Source organism: Parasteatoda tepidariorum, chromosome 6 (genome assembly GCF_982258835.1).
Source record: "Parasteatoda tepidariorum strain Cologne lab strain chromosome 6, Ptep-v5.0, whole genome shotgun sequence".
Lineage (NCBI taxonomy): Eukaryota > Metazoa > Arthropoda > Arachnida > Araneae > Theridiidae > Parasteatoda > Parasteatoda tepidariorum.
In genome coordinates this window covers 2,939,416-2,959,437 of record NC_141760.1, presented here as the reverse complement: position 1 = coordinate 2,959,437, position 20,022 = coordinate 2,939,416, and the positions used below count along the sequence as shown (strand labels likewise).

The following is a 20,022-nucleotide window of genomic DNA, read 5'->3' as shown; positions in this document are numbered from 1 at the left end:
ATCTATTATGTATAACATTATGTAATGTTTGCATCAAATTATCTTCTATAGGTAATGTATCAAAATTTATGAACACATAAACATATAGCAAAAACATAAACAAAAAGATTTAGAGTCTCTAATCTTATTAAATATTTTTTTCTACGAAAAATTCTGTTTAATAACACCACAAAATGCTGTAAGTGAAGATTCTTTTTGTTTTTTAAGTTAATATACAGAAAACAAATTAGAAATAATAAACTTAAAAACACATACACAGAATTTCATTATTCACATATATTTCTAAAGTGAATGAAAGAAATAAGAAAAGGACACAAATGTGTCGTTACTCTAGAATTTAATATTCTAGTATCGTTAAGGGCTTCTTACTGGATACAAAATTGTAGTTCCCCAAAAGGAGAACAATCCTGTATCTCAGCAATATTGATACGGAAGATCCTATCTTAAAATACGCAACAATAATAAAATATTATTTGTTTTTGGTTAGATCATATGAGAAATTTCGTTTCATATTTATTTTGAAAATTCGGGTAAACCCTCCCTCTGTAGAAATTTTGAGGGGTCTGATCTTCCCTCAAGGAAGGGGTCACATGTTCAAACGAACCATGTACCTAATAATTTCATATTTTTAAATTTGTATACTGCAAAACAAATCATATATTTGTTTTTCTCGTTAACATTTATATTTTTCATTTAATAAATTTTATTCATGATTTAGCTTTAATTTCTCTGGTTCATAATATTTTCTTAGTTTAGAAACATGTACAACTTCTGTTTTTTCTTTAGTATGACTATTCTTCTTATTTATTTCGTAATTTACATCAGACATCTTTTGAATGATGATATAAGGACCACTAAAAGTTGGAGAGAGTTTTCTAGTGTTAGGATATTTAAACTCTTCATACATGACTGTGTCACCTGGTGAAAAGTTTATATTTACAAATCTAGAATCGTAATAAACTTTATTTTTCTCGTGGTATCTTTTTGTGTTTTCGATAGCTATTTTCCTAGCTTCTTCAATTGGAGGATAAATATCCTCTTTTAAAGGATTTTCATATGGAACTATGCCATTTAATAAATATGCCGGCGGGAATTCCGTAACTGAGTGAGGAGTTAAGTTATATTCCTGAACCACTTCTTTTAATAATTTAGGCCACGGTATCCTGGAAGAATTTTCATTAATTTTGCATTTTAAACGCGTGATGATTGTTTGTCCTAATCTCTCTACTTTGCCATTAGTTTCAGGCCTATGGGCTGTAGTTAAAAGTTGAGTAACTTTATGATGCTTAAGAAATTTTTTGAAATGCGAAGATGTAAAAGCTGCATTTCTATCACTTAAGAGTTTTGCAGGTATTTGATTTTGAAAGATTTGATGGAGAAAAGTGGTATAAGTTTCTGTTGTAATAGATTTTGAAGCGAATGCCCATATATATCGCGTCATATGATCAATAATTAAGGTCAAATACTTTTTTGTTGAATTATAATGGTTAAGACCACCAACACTATCAATTGCAAGCAAATCAAATGGTTTATCAACAGGAGGCATTGATTGTAAAAGCCCAAATCTTTTTTGTCGGGGCTTCTTATTTAATTGACATGTGTGACAATGTTTAATAAATTTAGTGATATCAGAAGTAATGTTTTGCCAATAATATACCGGAGTTAATAAATTAATCGTTTTTTGAATACCTGGATGTCCAAATTTTTCATGAGCAATTTTGAGTAATTTTAACCGTAATGAAAAAGGTACTACAATTTTAGTAAATCCTTTTTTACGAAGGCATAATACATCATTAATTTCTACAAATTTTCTAGTTAAATTGTCACATTTTTGAGCCTCAATAATTTCATTTAATTGCAAAAGATGTGATACTTGACTTCCCTGATTGTTTACATTTACATTTGAATCTGGTATTTCTCTCGAAAGCATATCTGCTTCTATATTTGTACTACCTTTTGTATATTTTACAACGTAATCATACATACTAAGGTGTAAGGACCAGCGAAATAATCTCCCTTTAAGATTTTTAACATTTTTAAGCCAAATAAGGGCTGCATGGTCCGTATGTATAGTAAATTTCTTTCCAAAAAGGTAGTGTTGAAATTTATTTAAAGTGTCCACAATAGCGAGACATTCCAGCTCAGTGATAAAATAGTTCTTTTCATAATCCTTTAATGAGCGGGAGTGGAACGCTACGGGATACAGAACACCAGATTCATCACATTGTTTAAGTACAGCACCAATACCATTTGTACTGGCATCAACAAAAATATGACAATCATGAGATGGATTAAATATTTTTAATATTGGTTTACTAGTTAAAGCTGATTTAAGAGATTCAAAAGATTTTTGACATTCATCTGTCCATATCCATTTAGTATCCTTTTTTAACAAATTATTTAGTGGAGCTCGAATAGCTGCATATTTATCTATAAATTTATTATAAACATTACTAGATCCTAGAAATCTTTGCAAGGATTTTACATTTGTAGGAGGTTTTAATTTTTTAATAGCTTCAATATTACTATTATTTGGTGTAACCATGCCGTTTGTTATTTCATACCCCAAAAAGTCAATTTTTTGTTTTAGAAAGGAACATTTAGAAAATTTTAATTTAATATTTTCTTGTCTACATATATCAAAAATTTGTTTAATATGATCTAAATGTTCAGAATAGCTGTTTGAAAAAATAATTATATCGTCAAAATAATTTGCAGCGAATTTAATTTTATGTTTAGTAAGGATTCTACGAATAGTTCTTTGAAAAATGCTTGGGGCGTTTTTCCAACCAAAAGGTAAACGTAACCATTCATATAGCCCATTGTGTGTTGCAAATGCTAATTTTTCTGTGTCTTCTGGGTGGATTTGTAAATGCCAATAACCACTAATGAGGTCTATACAAGAATAATAAGAACTTTGAGCCAATTTATCAATTAGAGATTCCATGAGAGGTAACGGCTCAGCGTCCGACTTCGTCACCTGATTCAATTTTCTAAAATCTACACATAAACGCGTTTTTTTATTTTCCTCCTTTTTAAATACTAATGTTACTGGCGCAGAATATGGAGAAGAACTTTCTTTTATTATATTATGTTTTAATAACTCCTGAATTTGGTTATCGATTTCTTCCTGTTGTTTCGGAGATGTCTTATATGGCCTTAAAGAGATCGGTAAATCCGAAGTCAACCTCACCCGTTGTGGTTCTATTCTAACTTTGCCTACATCATATTTATTCTTAGCAAATATATCCTCATATTCCCTTAGAATTCTGAGTAAATCAGAATTTTTCACATTTTCTATCGATTCCGTTTTTTCGTGGATGACGTTCTGATAAATTTCGTTTCCATTACCAGAATTTATCTCAGAAACATTCGAAATCTTTAGATCTTTTTTAACTTTTTCTTTTATCTTTTCCGTACAACGACTATTTTCGTTTACGTTATTTGTCACATTTATTTCTGAAATTGTTTGTTTAATGTTCCCTTTCACAGTTTCATTCTCTTTTTGTTTACTGTTACTAACACTTGTTTGCATTGGATTTTCAGTTATTATTTGTAAAGTCAAGTCGCGATTTTCCAGAGGTGAGAAAGTGATCAGTTTTCTGTTTCTCTGGGTAACAATTTGCTTTACACAATTTATAACAATGTGAAAATCACATAAAGATTGTACCCCTAATATGGCATAGTTTAGATCGTTGTTTAGTACTAGAAACTCAGTCGATCTAACCATATTACCAATTTTTAAATTAAGAGTACACTTTTTTGCAAGCGTTAATTTTCCTTTTGTTTGGATAACATTTATCCCTTCACAACTTCTAACGGGAACATTCAATTTCAATACAATATGCTCGGGTATCAAATTTATTGTTGATTCCGTATCCAAGTTTAGCATTAATTTTTGCATGCAACTCGAGTTATCTTTTTTCTCTTTTTTATCCTTTTGTACGGATTGTTCACTTTCTATGTATCCTGACACAAGTAATTGATACTTATTGGTCTTTGATTTTCCAGCTTTATTTTTACTTATAGCCGGATTATTTAAACAGGATTGCCCCCAGTGATATGCTTTTCGTATGCCTATTTTTTCGCAAAATTTACACGGTCTGGGCGGCAAATCTCGCATCTCATGAGTCGCCTGATTCTCATCATTTTTATAATCACTTAAATGCAGTTTAACCTCCTTTTGCTTTTGTAATTTAGGCGTATTGTAACGTACGTAATTATTATGTACTTTATTTTTTTCTCTATCTATGCACATTTGGTCATATGTTCTTAGTTTATTTTTAAACTCATTAAAATTAGTTGACCCATATAATATAGCTTTATTATCTACGGTATCGGGTATGCCATTAATGCAATATTTCATTAAAGATTGTTCATCAACATTATTTTGAATTGAAATTTCTTTTAATTTTAAAAAATATTCTTGGACTGATTCATGAGTAAGCTTTTTCCTATTTCTCAAAATTTCATGAATTTCGGCTGAGTTATAGGTAACAAGAAATTCATCGATTAATAATTCTTTTAATTGATCAAACGAATTAATATTAGGATGGCTACGAATGAGTATTAACGCATTTTCGCGTAAACACCTTTTTGCATATACAAATTTATGTAAAGGCGATAAATTAAAAAATTTAGCCTGATCTTCAAATACTTCGAACCACCAATTAACATTTTCGTGTTTTTTGCCTTTAAAAGGTGGAACAACTGTTTCAAAATCTGAAAAATCTATCCTAAATTCAATATTTACATTTTGAGTTACATTTGAATTATTTTTTTCTACATAGGCACATATTTCAGTATTGTTAAAATTATTAGAAGTTTGTATACTTTTAGAATTAACCGAATTCGGCTCCCTATATATTCCACAATTACTTTTAATATTTTCATGATTATCATTGATATTACACTCATTAATTTTTTCTTCTTTCTTATTTTCATATGTAAACTTTTTCAAAAATTTTGTGAACAATAATACAAGTACTAATAATGAGAAAATATATAATACAAACAATAAGAGAATATTAAAATAATATATCTCAATATTTTGAACCATTTTAGCTCATTATGTTTTAGTAAATTCCCTTATCACAAAATTTATCAACATTTTTTTTTCTTTTTCTCTGAAAATTAACTTTAATGAAGAGCATAATTTCAAGAAATACTTATACATAATATACAATTAAATAATAAGAAACAAATGTACTTCCTTTTAAAACTAAATAAAATTCTTATAGAAATTGAATATATATATTTTTTTTTAAAAAAATAACTTACCCATTTTGAAGAATGGCGTGTTTAGTTGTCATTGCAAATTTATACTTATAAATTAAAGGGCTTGAATTAAACATTTTGCGTGAAGATACGCGGAATAATTTTAATAGTTACTCTTTCTAGATTTATCAAGAAAGTGTTCACAAAAGTGTTTATATTTGATTCTAACCATTTGTAAGTCCAGATCCTCCATCCAGATGTTTTCCATGATTTGATGCAAGTGTTCTTTTAGATGTCGACACCTAGAGGAAGAATGCCGATTCACTTTGAACTGTAAAAAGATGTAATATCATTTCTTTTCTTGGGGGGTTGGGGATTCTACTGAGTTGAAATTCTCCATATGGCTTTTGATGATTCTTTGACTGATCCAGATGCGGTGGTGAACTTTAGAATGAATAATTATTCTGACATAATCTTTTTCCATGGTTGTATTTCGACTTTAACAGGCGATGAAGTTCCTTTTATTGTTGATTTGATGATCCACTTGCATATTTTTCTATTTACTTCTTTTGTGGTGGGAACTATACGGAATTCAGCTTTTTCACCCCATGCATTGGGACTTGTTGACATATTTGTTGTTTCTTTTCATCTTCTTTTTCGGAAGGGGAAATGTACTCCTTCTGTAGTCTTTTCGCTGAAGGACAATGATGAGAATGTTCTTTTCTGTTTATATCTGGGGCCATTATTACCAAACAAATTACTTACGACTGCCGGCTTGTCATGTTACGTCTTTAAAGGCTAGATAATTGAAGAGACTTTGGCAGCTTCTGTTAAAAAGGCATTTTATTACTTTAGATGGAGTATTGCAAACATTATGAGTGGGATATTTACATCAGGTTTCCCCCTTTGCAGGGATTGTTTGGGGTTGGCCCAGCTTTATCTAGCCATTGAAAATATGAAAAAGACACGCAATTTTGAACTTGAACTTGAACTTGAACTATAGTAGGATACAAAGTACCTGTCCGCGAAGCGGACAATTGACTTTTTCATATAAGGTAGTGCCCGTGGGCGCCTGTAATGGTGGCGATGCAGTGATGAGTAGAGTGGCGAGCGAAAACGCAGAAGCGGAAATCACAAATTAGTTTATACTAAAAGCGATAGGTCCTAATATATGATGGTGGTGATGAAGTAAGAGTGGCAAAAGAAATTTAGGTATAAATCTAGGGGTGGTATGCTCGCGAGTCAAGGATCACCCTTCTGGTCATTTCCCCTCTCTGCGAGCATCCATAAATATAAAGGGTGGCCACTATTTGTAGTACTTTGATAAGATACAATCAGAGAGCATGAATGCAGTGATTGGGTTGTGGTTTTTCATATCTACAATAAGCTGTTTGTTCAGTAGGGTGTTAAACCCTCCTGGGTCATTATTTTTAGATTTACTATAGAAACTAGCATTTAATTTGTTAATAAAACTCATTATAGGGTCTATGTTAAGGTCTTTTCTGATATGAATGTTAGGCAGGTATCTAGGTGCACCAGTAAGGCGTCTTAGTATTTTGTTTTGGACAGTCTCCAGTTTTTTGGTCTGGGTATTGTTGATTATATTGCCCCAGGCGGGGCAGGCATAGGTGAGGATTGGCCTTAGGCACTGTAAGTATAGCAGCCGCTTGAGGTTAATTGGGAGTGAAGAGTTTGCATTTAGTAAAGGTTTAAGGCAGTTATAAGCTGCATAGGTTTTATTAATAATACTTTGTAGGTGTAGATTCCACGTGAGTTTGTCATTAAAAGTAACTCCAAGGTAAGTTGCCTTATTCGTGATTGGAATTTTGTTATTAAAGAGGATGACGTCACTTTTAATTTTTTTGTGCCTTTTTTTCCTCCTAATGATCATTAGTTGAGATTTCTCAGTATTAATAGCTATTTTATTGTTGCGACACCAATCTTCAATTGGGGGCATATGTTCGTTAAGGCTTTTAACAGCATTATCTGGGTTTAATGATCTCATAGCAATTGCTGTGTCATCAGCATAAAAAGCGATAAAATAATTCTGATTTGTGTAGTTAATGGGAAAATCGCTGGTGAAAATTAAGTACAATACCGGTCCCAGGATGCTACCTTGTGGGACTCCGGCACGTATAATTCTTTTATTTGAGAGCTCACCATTAAGCTTAATTTGGAATGTCCTATTTGTTAGGTATGAGTTAAGAGTCTTAATAATATCAAATGGTAAATTTTGATTTATTAATTTAACAATTAATGCTTCATGCCAGACGCGGTCAAAAGCTTTGGCCACGTCCAGCATGAGCAGTGCGGTGGATTCATTTTTAAAGATACCATCACTGGCAAAGTCAATTAACCTGATTAATTGTTTCGTAGTTGAGAGTTGCTTGCGGAACCCATATTGTTCCTTCGGAATGAAAGTTAATAGAGGTTCTAATCTAGTCATAATAATCCTTTCAAAGATTTTCCCCAGAGTGGGGAGAAGGCTAATAGGTCTAAAATTATTTGGGTTCCTTGAGTCTTTATTTGGCTTAGGAAACAGAATAATTACTGCATTTTTCCAAGCAGTGGGGAAGTATGAGTTTTTTAGGCACGCATTATAGATATTTAAAATGTCATTGATTTTATTAGTTGGTAGATTTTTAACCATTTTGTTATTGATGTTGTCTTGGCCTGGTGCCTTTCTATTATTTAATTTTTTAATGTTATTGGTTAATTCATCAACAGTAACATTATTAAGGTTGTTTGGAGTGTGATTATTATTAGTCAAGTAGTCATTATAGTTACGAATGATATGATAATCATTAGAGGGGTTCGACAGCTCGGTATTAAGAGTAAACTGTTTCTCGATTGTATCGGCGAAGATATCCAGTTTGTCTTTGTTGCTATATATATTATTTCCGTTGTGGACTATCGGTTTATTGGGAGTCTTGATAGTCCTTAGAGATTTACTCATTTTCCAGACTGACTGATCGTTAATGTTTAAATTTGCAACTTTCTCGTTCCAGCAGTCGTTCCTGTGTTTACTACACATCTCTTTAATCTCTTTAATGAGTCTATTGAGTTCAGTTTTATCCTGTGGGTTCCTATGTTTCTGCCACTGTTTTCTAACATAGTTTTTGTAGCTAATAGTCTCTTTAATATTTCTAGGCAGTTTTTGGTAGTTATCATCAGTGAAAATGTCGGTGGATGCATCTTCAATGGCCTTTTGAATATCTGTTGTAAGTTTATTAATGTTGAGGTCAATATCGTCGATAGAGGTTGGTTGGGTATATTCATCTTGAAGAATGAGGGTGTTGTAGAAGAGATCCCAGTTGATGCTCTTTTTGTGTACAATATTGTTGTTATGCAGTCCAAGAGTTGCTATGACCGGCACATGGTCGCTCGAAAGTTCAGTCATAGTGTAACAACCAAATTGAGTATTGTTGTTAACTAGGAAAAAGTCCAGTAAATCAGGTTGGTGAGAGTCATTATACGGAAAGTATGTAGGTTCCATTGGAGTAATAACAGTCAGGTTTTTGTCTTTAACAAGTTCATGAAGTTTAACGCCATTCTGGTTATTTATTCTAGCTCCCCAAATGGTGTTCTTGGCATTATAGTCGCCACCTACAATGCAGTTATACATTGGGTCTATAATTTTTTCTAAGATATCCTTACTGATAATATTATTAGGTCTGTTATATAGGCTGGTAATTTTAACACGATTTGTGTTACTCAGGTATAGTAGTATGGATGTTTCTTCATAGCCATTTTCAGAACTTGAGCTATATAGAACTGAGTTGAGTGATTTTTTAACAAAAATGGCTGTTCCGCCACCTCTGAAAGTTTTTCTGTCAGTTTTGTAGGTATTGTAATTTACAACATTAAATTTGTTGCAGGCATTTGCATGGGTTTCCGTGATTAAGGCAACGTCAATGTCATTATCAAAAAGGAAGTTTGTAAATTCACTAAATTTAGTGTTGAGATTCGCTGCGTTCCACAGCATTATTTGAAGTGGTTTTCTGCGTATATTTTGTCTATCCATGATTAGTATTGTTTATTTCCTCATTTATTCTGTTTACGGCCTCACTTAGAGCCGGTAGTCTGTTTGCAGCGGTAGCTATTGCCATTAGTCCGCCGAGTTCCTTAAGAACTTTTCTGGCTTCGTTTATGGCTGTTTTTAGATCTTGGGCTTCACTGCTTATCACAGCTTGAGCGTATGTTCTATTTTCATAGATTCTATTTGCACTTTTGTGAGGTTGTTTTTTGGATTGTGGTGCCGCAGGAAATTTTGGGCAGCCTCTATAGCTAGCTGGGTGGGAGTCGCCGCAGTTACAACATTTGGGGGACTCTTCTTTTAATTTTTTACATTCGCTAGTTAAATGTTCTTGGCCGCACTTCACACAGCGTGGTGGGAGGTGACATGAGGTAGCAGAGTGATAAAAGTTTTGGCATCTATGACACTGTGCCACTGCTCCTGTTTTGTTTTTATAGTTTTCCACTTTGACTTTTAGATTGTCTAGGTGAAGCACATTATATATTTCTTTGTAATGCTGCTCTCTTTTTAGAGTGAGTAGGATCAATGGGAGTTTTATAATTTCTCCGTTTTTTCTTTTTGTCATTCTCTTAATATTGATAATCATTGGGAAGTCAGGTTTTATGCATTCATGTACCCAGTCTTCACTAAGTTCAATCGGAACACCTCTTAGTACAACCCTTAGATTTCTTTCAGAGGGGAGTAAATATGTATAGAAACCAATGTTCTTATCTTTTAGATAATGCAGAATTTGTCTGTGCACGTTATCATTGAATGGCTTTATATTATAGTTTCCATAGGACTCTTTTGCGAGGAAATCTTTAATTCCTTTCTCCTTGGTGTATTCACTGAATTTTTCATAATCAAACTCGCCGCTATTTTTGATAATTATAGGGGGCGGTCTTTTTTGTCTACCGACTGTTTTAAAGTCTTGTTCTTTTGGAGTATTTTCTTGTGTTTCCATAATTTCTGATATGTTATCTACTTCTGATATGTTATCCATGGGTTCATCAGTAGTGGCTATTCTTTTACTTAAGCTTTTTGTAGGAGAGGCTTTTCTCTTTTTTGTAAGATTTTTGGCTGGAGAGTCTACAGTATTATTCTCCATATCTACCGAGCTATCTTTTTCCTCAATATTATCCCCACCTAGTACTAAAAATTTATTAGTTAGGGGAATTTGAGTCGTTTGCATGGTAAAAGTATTTTTATTAATCTTAGGATTTTTAGCCTTAAAGGGGATTAAGTTATCTGGGTTTGGATTTAAATTATCTAATTTGTTTTGACTTCCGCGACCTTCGCGACTCGCCTTAGCTCTACGTGCAGGCTTGGAAGTTCCGTTCTCAAGGGCTTGGTCATTCAGCTCCTCAAATCTGGTTTTGTAGTTTCCTAGTTCAACTAATTTATCTCCGCATTTCGTAACTTGGTCTGTGAGCTCTTTAATGTAGCCAAATAGACAATCGAACATCTGTTTTAACTTTTCATCTATATCCATTTGAGAGGTAGCAAATTTAATATTATCTACTACTTGTCCTATCGTAGTTAGGTCATTTGAGGGCTTAAAAATGGTGACCTCGCATGAATGGCCAGTCTTGTCTTTGAAGCTAACTTTAACAGCAAATACAGACTTCTATAAGATATTGATTCAAAAAAAAACTCATTCAAAAGTAAATTGACCTTTCATTTTTAAAAAATAAGAAAAAAATGTAGAAAAACATTGAAAATATTTGCCATTTAAATTATAAATGAAGAAATTCACATAAAAATGATAAAAAATTAAGATATTAGTAAAATTACGTCATATTATATTAGCTACATAAATTTACTTCGACGTTGTTTTAAAAGCGAAAAATATTCTGCCAACTTATCACGCTTAATATTGTCAACAATATCTTTTTCTGCTTTGAGTAAAAGCAGTGAATTTTAGGCGTTCAGTGGTCATTGTTGTTCGAAGATAGTTTTTAATCAATTTCATCTTGCTGAAAATTCTTTCATTTGTCGCAACTGTCATTGGTGCAGTTAACGCTAATAGATTTAACAATAAAAACTTATGAAAGCATTTATGCTAAAATGTATGATTCTGCATTTTTAATACAAAACTGTGAATTGAATTTTTACATAATTACAAAATTATTAAGTTTTTTTTTACTAATAATTAACTTAAATGAAAAACTGTTAACTTTAGTCAAAAAGATAATATAAAAACATTAAATAATTAAATACATAAGAAATACGTCAACCCTGCTTAAAGGAATACCATCGGTTCCAGCAGAATCTATGCAATTAAGCGGGTTATTCGATTAAAAGGAGAAAACAATATTTAATCCAAAATTCTGTATTTTTACGAAATTTTACTTTTTAATGGTATTTAATGCATAGTATAGCATTTTGATTAAATAAGCTCAGTTTTATGATCAATAAACAATTATAATTAAAACTGTATGCGTTAGTATCATAAAATATAAATGTCATTTAAAATTACATAAAAATAAATCAATAATAGTAAAAACTATAACGTAGGTACTAAAATATTAATTGATCCCTTCCGAAAAAATCTGTAATTGAAGACTGTTTTTTATACCCGTTGAATTCATCAAAATTAGATATTCCCTTTTAGTTTCTACTAAAAATTTCATGACTTGTGTGCATTCCTTTCAAACACATTCAGAATTTTTTTTACTTACTTATTTTTTTTAATCTTCGAAGAAATTTTAATTAATGCTCTATTTAAATTAATGCGCTATTTTAGTTAAGGGTTTTCTGAAATTTATTATTTCTAAGATTCATTGTTTTGCTTTTTTCCGATTAATTTAAATCATTCCTTTTCGCTCTCAACTTGCACCCAACTCAAAGTCATTAACTGGGTTAAGCAATTATTCTATTTAAGAGAAAGACTCTCTGTACACTAGTGTGTTAGGTTTTTGAAACTTTTTCTAATCAAAGTTAATAGTGCATCAACAGGGGATCACAAGTCAATTCACTCTATCCCTTTTTTACATTCTAAATGATGTGTGTGTGAAGTAAGTCAAAGAGGGGTAAAAACCCCTTCGTTTACTTCAATGTATAAAACTGGCAGCAAGATTTGATTAATTTTTCAACTTTACCCCAAACACCTACCTACTAATGAATAAGAAGTCCCTATTGAAGTGACCACCTATTGTATCTTTATCTTAACTGAAAATGGGAAATTCCATTTTAGCTGGTGAAACATTTCTCAAAAATAAACAATATTTTTTTCATTTCAGTACCACTTCTTTATGCAATTAGGCGGGGCAAAAAACAACAAATAACCGTTTAAACAGGGAAGTTTAACATTAGTTTCTTCTAAAATGATTTGATTCCATTAAATTTTATTCGTATAAGCGAGTAATTCGATTATCCGATATGCGATTAAGTGGGCACGACAGTACAACAAAATAACTAAAAAGAATTATTTATAAAAAAAAAAACTGAAACTTTCTATTTTTAAACAAGTTACATTTTCAATAAAATTAGTATTAGTACATTTTTGTTCATAAAGGATTGCAGTTCGGACTTTAAAAACAAAGCCTACGAAGAAATATAGAATTTGAAATTTCAATTAAATAAGATCTATGAAAAATAATTTCAGCTGAAAAAATCTAAAAAAGAAAAAAAAAATACTATTTTAAGCACAAAATAAAAGCTTAGTAAAAAGTAAAAAACGGAAAAAGACTTCCTATTTTCAGAATTCAAATGTGATTTATCTTTTTCTATCCCTAGCTCCTACTAATGAATATAAATAACATAGCATTTTTAATTGCTCTTTTTTCTTTCTTTTAATTATTTTACTGCACAAAAAATATTAAAATAATAATTTTATCTGCTTCATAAAAATCAATTTTTACCCGAAATAATTTAATTGGAAAGTAATAACACATTTAATGCAATTTAATTAAACTTAATATTTAAACTATAATACTGCAAATAATAAATATGTATTCATAAAAAAAATTATACTTACATTCAAAACTTAGACTGCGGTAAATAGGATGATCGTTGGCATGTGAGCGGATGTTCTATTTTATTCAATAATAATATGAATTTATAAAAAAAAATTCAAAATAAAAAGTTATATTTTAAAAAACCACGTTTTAGTAGTAGAGAATAATAATTAAGAAAAAAATTGAAAAACGAAAAACGTGGGGCTCATGAAATACATAACAGTAATGTTATATTAGTGTGTGTATGTGTGCTCTTGAGAATATGTGTATGTATATCAGTAATTGTAATTGTATCTGAATGTGGATCTGGAATATGCTTTTGTATATGCATATGTATGTGGATGTATATGTGGCTGTGCATGTGTATGAGTAAGAAAATGTGTATATGTATGTGTATATGTACTGTTATGTATTTCATGCGCCCCACGTTTTTCGTTTTTCAATTTTTTTCTTAATTATTATTCTCTACTACTAAAACGTGGTTTTTAAAAATATAACTTTTTATTTTGAATTTTTTTATTTTGAATTTTTTTATTTTAAACTATGATTTTTTTAATTTTTATTTTATATTTTTAAAAAATTATAATTTTTTAATTATTATTCTTCACTACAAAAAACGTGGTTTTTAAAACTATATATTTTTATTTAGATTATTTTTCTTAGTCAAGAGTAGTCAAAACTACTACAAGACCACTACTAAAGTAATAGAACTTTTATTTTAAATTAGGGATACAAAAATCTTTATAGAAAAACAATACCTTTACGACTTTCATTAGTTTTATTCTGATGACAACCAAAACAATCTGGAAATGAATGAGGAAAAACTGGATCCTACCACGTGATTTTTCAGCCAATAAAAATACTCCGACAACAAAAATATTTTCACCTGACACGTAATAATTTGAAATAATGGAATCGACAACAAAAGACAATCTCGAAAATATATATATTTTTTAAATTTTAATTTTATTTTACTTTGCATGTCTTTTTTCTCTTCATTTTCATGCATTGTCATCCAATTCTGAACTGTGTGCTAAATTTGAAGTTTGTAGCTAGTCGGGAAGTTAGTTTAAAATCGATTACAAAATTCCACCCGGACAGACATACACGAAGGCAAGTTTATATAAACGTGGTAAAATACGCTTTGAGTAACTAAGTATCCGTACTAGACAGTTAAAGACAGGTCAGTGAAGTAATTGCTACCACAGCTACATGCGCATTGAGCACCTTCCTTCCCCTTCTTAACCACGTGGACAAAGATATTGTCTTTATTCTCAGAAAGAGTAAGAGAAAACATCAGAAAATATAGCTTAGGGCATTTCTAACTAACCACTTTTAAAAGACCCTCGATTTTTCAAGTTGACAGAAATATCCGGGGTTTTGTCTGCTGCATCACAAGATCGGAGTCGCAGCACCATCCTTTTTTTATGCCTTTTCATAGTGCCCATAGCGGCTTGGTCAAACAGAATTGACACTTCTCCGTGAATATTCGGAATTCTCTATTTTCACCATGTTTTTATTGAAATAATTAATGAATCCAAAATTACAACATTTAATACTTTGAATTCGGCAACCATTCTCAAATTGTGTGAATCGATCGAAGTGTCGATTCGATTGAGTGTAAAATTCTTCATGATAGAAAAATAGCGTTTACTAATTGAAAATATAAATTATTTAATAATTTGTGTTATTTAAACAGAATTTATTAATTTAAATAAGATATTTTGAATAATAAAGTATCCTATGTAATAGGTATTGTTATTTGTAATTTTTTCCCTATATTTTGGAAGTAAAAAAAAAAAATAGGTTGCATCACCTGCACGATTATTTCACATAAAATTTATAATTCTTTTAAAAAAAAAAACATGTAAGTTCATCACTTCCTTTAAAAAAATTACTTAAACCTCTAATAAAGAGTTAATATAATTCAGATAAATAATATCTGAATTTTATGATACATTATTAGCTAACTAAAAATTAAGGTCACTAAATTTTTTTTAAATTTAAGAATGTGTCGTTGAAATAATAATACAAGAGAAATGGTTTTCGAGATTTTGGCATATAATGTCGGTCATCTTGCTTTGAATTATCATAAATGGTTACTCTTGGAGGAGAAAAAAAAAACTAAATTCAAAAACACATTTCGCTACAAGACTTACCGAATCGGGTCTGGGATTCCGAAACGAAATTCAGATAACATTGAAATCCGTTTAAATCTCATCACTGATGAAATATCCGTTAATGAAAGAATTTCGGCAAAGTCGGGATTTTGGCCTGAATTATCGATCATCTTGCTTTGAATTATCATAAATGGTTACTCTTGAAGGAGAAAAAAAAAAACTAAATTCAAAAACACATTTCGCTACAAGACTTACCGAATCGGGTCTGGGATTCCGAAACGAAATTCAGATAACATTGAAATCCGTTTAAATCTCATCACCAATGAAAAATCAGACAATGAAAGAATTTCGGCAAAGTCGGGATTTTGACTTGTAAAAAAAAAATGCCGACTCAGCCTGAATTTGCCGACTGGATGATATCGCTAGGGGGGTGAGACACCCCTCTCACCCCCCCCCCCGTTGAGGACGGGCCTGGAGTAATGGCTTTGTGCTTTTTTTAAATCTAAATTTCAGTCACTTCAGTGAGGACGTTCTAATGGACATTCAAGGTTGTTATAATTTGTAATGAGGGGTTGTACTAAATCGTCTTCTCCATCGGTGCCCATTAGTGCATTATTTGTGGTTAATACTTGTTTGCTAATAATACTATTTTTAAGTCGACAAACCTTTTTTCCTGATACCTTTTTCTTTTACTAATAAAAATGCAATGATGTATAATATATAATTAATATGTACGTTCATATGTCTTCATTAATATGACAATATGATCGGGCATTTAAAAGTTTCATTCTGACATGTTTTTTGCAGGCTAACATGCCCAGCAGAACATGTAAAAATTTCGGAATGTTTCCAGCCCTGATTATTATATTCTAAATAATATTTCAATTTAAAATATGAATATAATAAATTATGTAAAAAGAAATAAATATCTTCATTTACGTTTTAATCATAGAATTGAATTTTTTAATGCTAAATATACTAAAAATTGGGTGGCTCTTATAACATAAACATGTGGATAATTTCTGTATAAAGAGCCAGATTTTTTAAGTGATGAATGACTCAATGAATTATAAATACATTCGATTTTTACAGATATTTTTGGTTTATTTTATTGCTGGACTGAAAAAAACAAACTTGGATTGGATCGGCGGATACTCAATGGAGAAGCTTGGTTACCACTGGGTATTTGATGGCTTTAGGTAACTATCCCAACAAATATTATTTACATTTTTCCAATGTAGTCTTAATCATTCATTTTTAACGAAACTAAATTATTTTTAAAAACTAATTTGAGAGAGACGGAGAAAATAATTTTAAAACTCGAGAATATTTGGGACTACAATTAGATAAAAATAAAACGAATCTTCAATTTCATTGCGATATTCCTTCATATGAATGTTTCGTTATATTCTTTCATTTATTGCTCTGAAAATGGTATTTTATAACAGAGAAATAAAGAGAGATATTTTCATTTATTTTTGTATAATATTTATATAAATTATATAATTTTTTTTTTGCTTGCTACTTATTGAGAAGTTTTCTAGGGTTAGATAAAAATTTCTGTTTTATCATTGATAGTGCAATATTTCAGCATTTTTAGAACATAAAAAAAATAATAATAATTCTTTGGTGCACTATGTGTTTTTATTAGGGCTGAGCTAGAGCATTTTTTTCCAATGGTAAATTTATTGGACAGTAGTTACAGCACAATAAGAAAAGTGAAATGCAATAAATGATGGTAAACATAATGCAGTAACTCGAGTCCATTAATTCAAAAGGTCTCGGGCTTCCCAATATCGCTCGGCTAGAGAAGACTTGTACAAAATAGGACAGTGCATAATATGGGCAGAATCCATTTCCTCCCCAAGGTTACAAAGTGTGTAGATGGGAGAAGGAGCAATGTTAATTCTGCTGAGGTGAAGAAGATCGTGTCCACAGGCGGAATTTTGCCACAGCTCTACGCCTTGGCTCAATATAGGATTTTGGGACTAAATCCCTCCAAGGTTTATCGGACACTCTTTTGGACAGATCCATGAGGGAATGGTCGTTTATGCAATTTGTCACCATTTTCTTGATGGAACAAAATGGTATAGTGCGGGAAGGAATTTCAATAATTGAGGCTCCCTTCTTGTCCAAATGATCTGCACTCTCGTTTCCCACAACTCCGCAGGGGGAGGGTATCCACTGAAGGATACCCTCCCCCTAGTTCTTCCTGTGTGACTCAAGGCTTCGAAGGAGTCGTCGGCAATCCATGACTTCAAGGGTTTTGGGATCGTCAGAGGAATTTGGGATCGAAGAGGTGGCTTGAAGTGCGGCCAAAGAGTCACAAAAAATAACTGCTTTTGTAAAATGGTCAAGGTGACAGTGAATATGAGACAGAGCAGCTCGAATGGCAGTTATTTCATCATCAAATGCAGTTCCTTGTCCCACAGAAGTGTAAAATGAAAATAATTTTGAGGAGATTCCTACCCCTGCATTGTCACAGTTGGAGAGTAGAGAACCGTCTGTAAATATATGAAGCCAAAGATCTTCAGGATAGTAATTGTTTATTGCTTCATAAGCCAGGGATCTCAAGATGGTAGCATCAGTATTCTTTTTTGACACCTTTTGACACAAGTCAAGATTAACCTTAAAGAGCCTTATTGTAGTTGGGTTCTGCGGTGGTATAATAAATTCTGGTTCGTGGTTCAAGTTATGAGAATTCTTCAGCTCTAGAACCCCTTCTAGAAACCAGTGCTGGATCTTTAAATTTCGTGTCAAGTCAAAGTTGACTTCGTTCCAAAGTGAGAGACACCCAGGCACTCAAATGATCTTCTCCCATAAGAGAAGGGCCCTCTCCTGGATTATTGACCTCAAAGGCCGGCACCCTGTTAGCAAAAGCATGGCGTCAATGGGGGTAGTCTTGACAGCTCCGGTGATTATACGGAGAGCCTGTTTCGGATTATTTCTAGGGAGTTAATGACTTTATCCCAAGCTGAAATGAGTGATTCACAGCAATAGGTTATTAGTGGACGTATAAAGGTATGGTAAGTTTGAAGTAAAGTTTGATGGAGCAACCCCACCTTACTCCAGCAAAGCGTTTCAGGAGATTAAGCCTTTTCGAGACACGGCTGTTAATGACTTCAACTTGATGTTTCCACGTAAGCTTATGATCAAAGTTTACCCCCAAGTACGTGAATTTATCACATTCGGGGATTAATATCCCTTTGTAAAAGAGTTGTGGACTTAAAGGCTGGTACATAAGCGCGAAAATCTGATAAAATGTTTTATTTAGATTGACTTCCATATTGTTTGCATCACACAAATTTTCCAGTGCGCTCAAAGCAGTAGTAAGCTTGGATTCAACAGACTGCCTAGCTTGATTTTTAGTGGAGACAGTCCAGATGACCAGGTCATCAGCATACAAAAGACATCTCACACCAGGGACAGATCTTAAGATAGAAATCAAGTCATTGATGTAAATATTAAATAAAGTGCAACTGGTAACAGCACTCTGAGGAAGTCCTGTTTTGAGGATTTTTTGAGCTGAGATTGCATTTCCATATCTGACTCTACAAGATCGTTGGCACAAAAAACTCTCGACCATTTATACATTTTTGGTCTGACCCCCAGTTTGGAGAATTTAAGCAGCAGGGTTTCTCTCCACACGTTATCGTAGGCTGATTTTAGATCGATAAATATAGCTGTCAAAATTTGCCTATTGTCCAAGCCATCCTTTATATTCTTGTCCCAGGAGAGCAATATGTTGGTTAGTGGATCTAGAGGTCCTAAACCTTGCTAGTTCCTCGGCTAAAAGACCATTTGATTCCAGGTGGTAATTAAGTCTCTTGAAAATAATTTTTTCCATAATCTTTTCCGTAGCACTAATCAGTGAGATAGGTCTGTAGCTGTTTAGAGCTTTTGGGTCTTTATCTTTCTTATGGATTGGAATGATGACCGAAGTTCTCCAGTCCCAGGGTACATTCCCCGTATTCCATATAAAATTGAAGAAATTTAGGAAGAAAACCTTAGCACTGGGGCCCAAGTGAATGAGAAATTCCGGGTGGGTACCATCTCCACCAGGGGATTTACCAGGTATAAGGCTCATAAAGGCTAGGGAACATTAACTTACTGAGCTAGAACATTAACTTACGTATTAGCAGCAATGATAGGCATCATTCAGGGAAATTTTATTCATGACTAAATTTAGTCAGAATAAATTTATTCTGAATGATTATTCATATGAAAATTTAGTTATTATTCATCATTCATAATGCAAATTTTTGAATAATAATTTATGAATAAATTCATTAGTCATGACTAATTTTTCTGATTAAAATCTTGAATAACCAGTTAAAAATTCAAGCATTATGTCATTTTCATTGCAAGTTGCGCGTCGATTACAGTAACAAATTATTGTTATTTCTCATTACAAGCGTTTATGATTATTTATAATCACAATAAAAAGTGATTTACAGATAATCAGAATTACAAATAATCAATCCCTGGCATTGTAAGTAATCGTGACTATTTGTAATCATAAAGTTTACAAGAAATCATAACTACAAGTTATCATAATCTAACAATTACAGGAAATCTTAAATTGTAATTGTGATATATATGATTACGACACGATTAGATGTAATTATAATATCAAATAGGCTTGATTACATTGTAAAAGGGATTGTAGATAATCGTATACCTTTAAAACAATGAATAAATTATAAATGAA

At 31.9% G+C, this 20,022-nt stretch overlaps 1 protein-coding gene across 1 annotated transcript in view; it reads left to right on the top strand.

Moving 5' to 3' along the window:
- Positions 1-20,022, top strand: part of GC (gamma-glutamyl carboxylase) — a 90,664-nt gene that overhangs the window by 36,928 nt on the left and 33,714 nt on the right. The window contains exon 6 of the mRNA XM_021145580.4: positions 16,404-16,510. Coding sequence (XP_021001239.3) covers positions 16,404-16,510 — 107 coding nt within the window. The remainder of the gene's footprint in view (positions 1-16,403; positions 16,511-20,022) is intronic.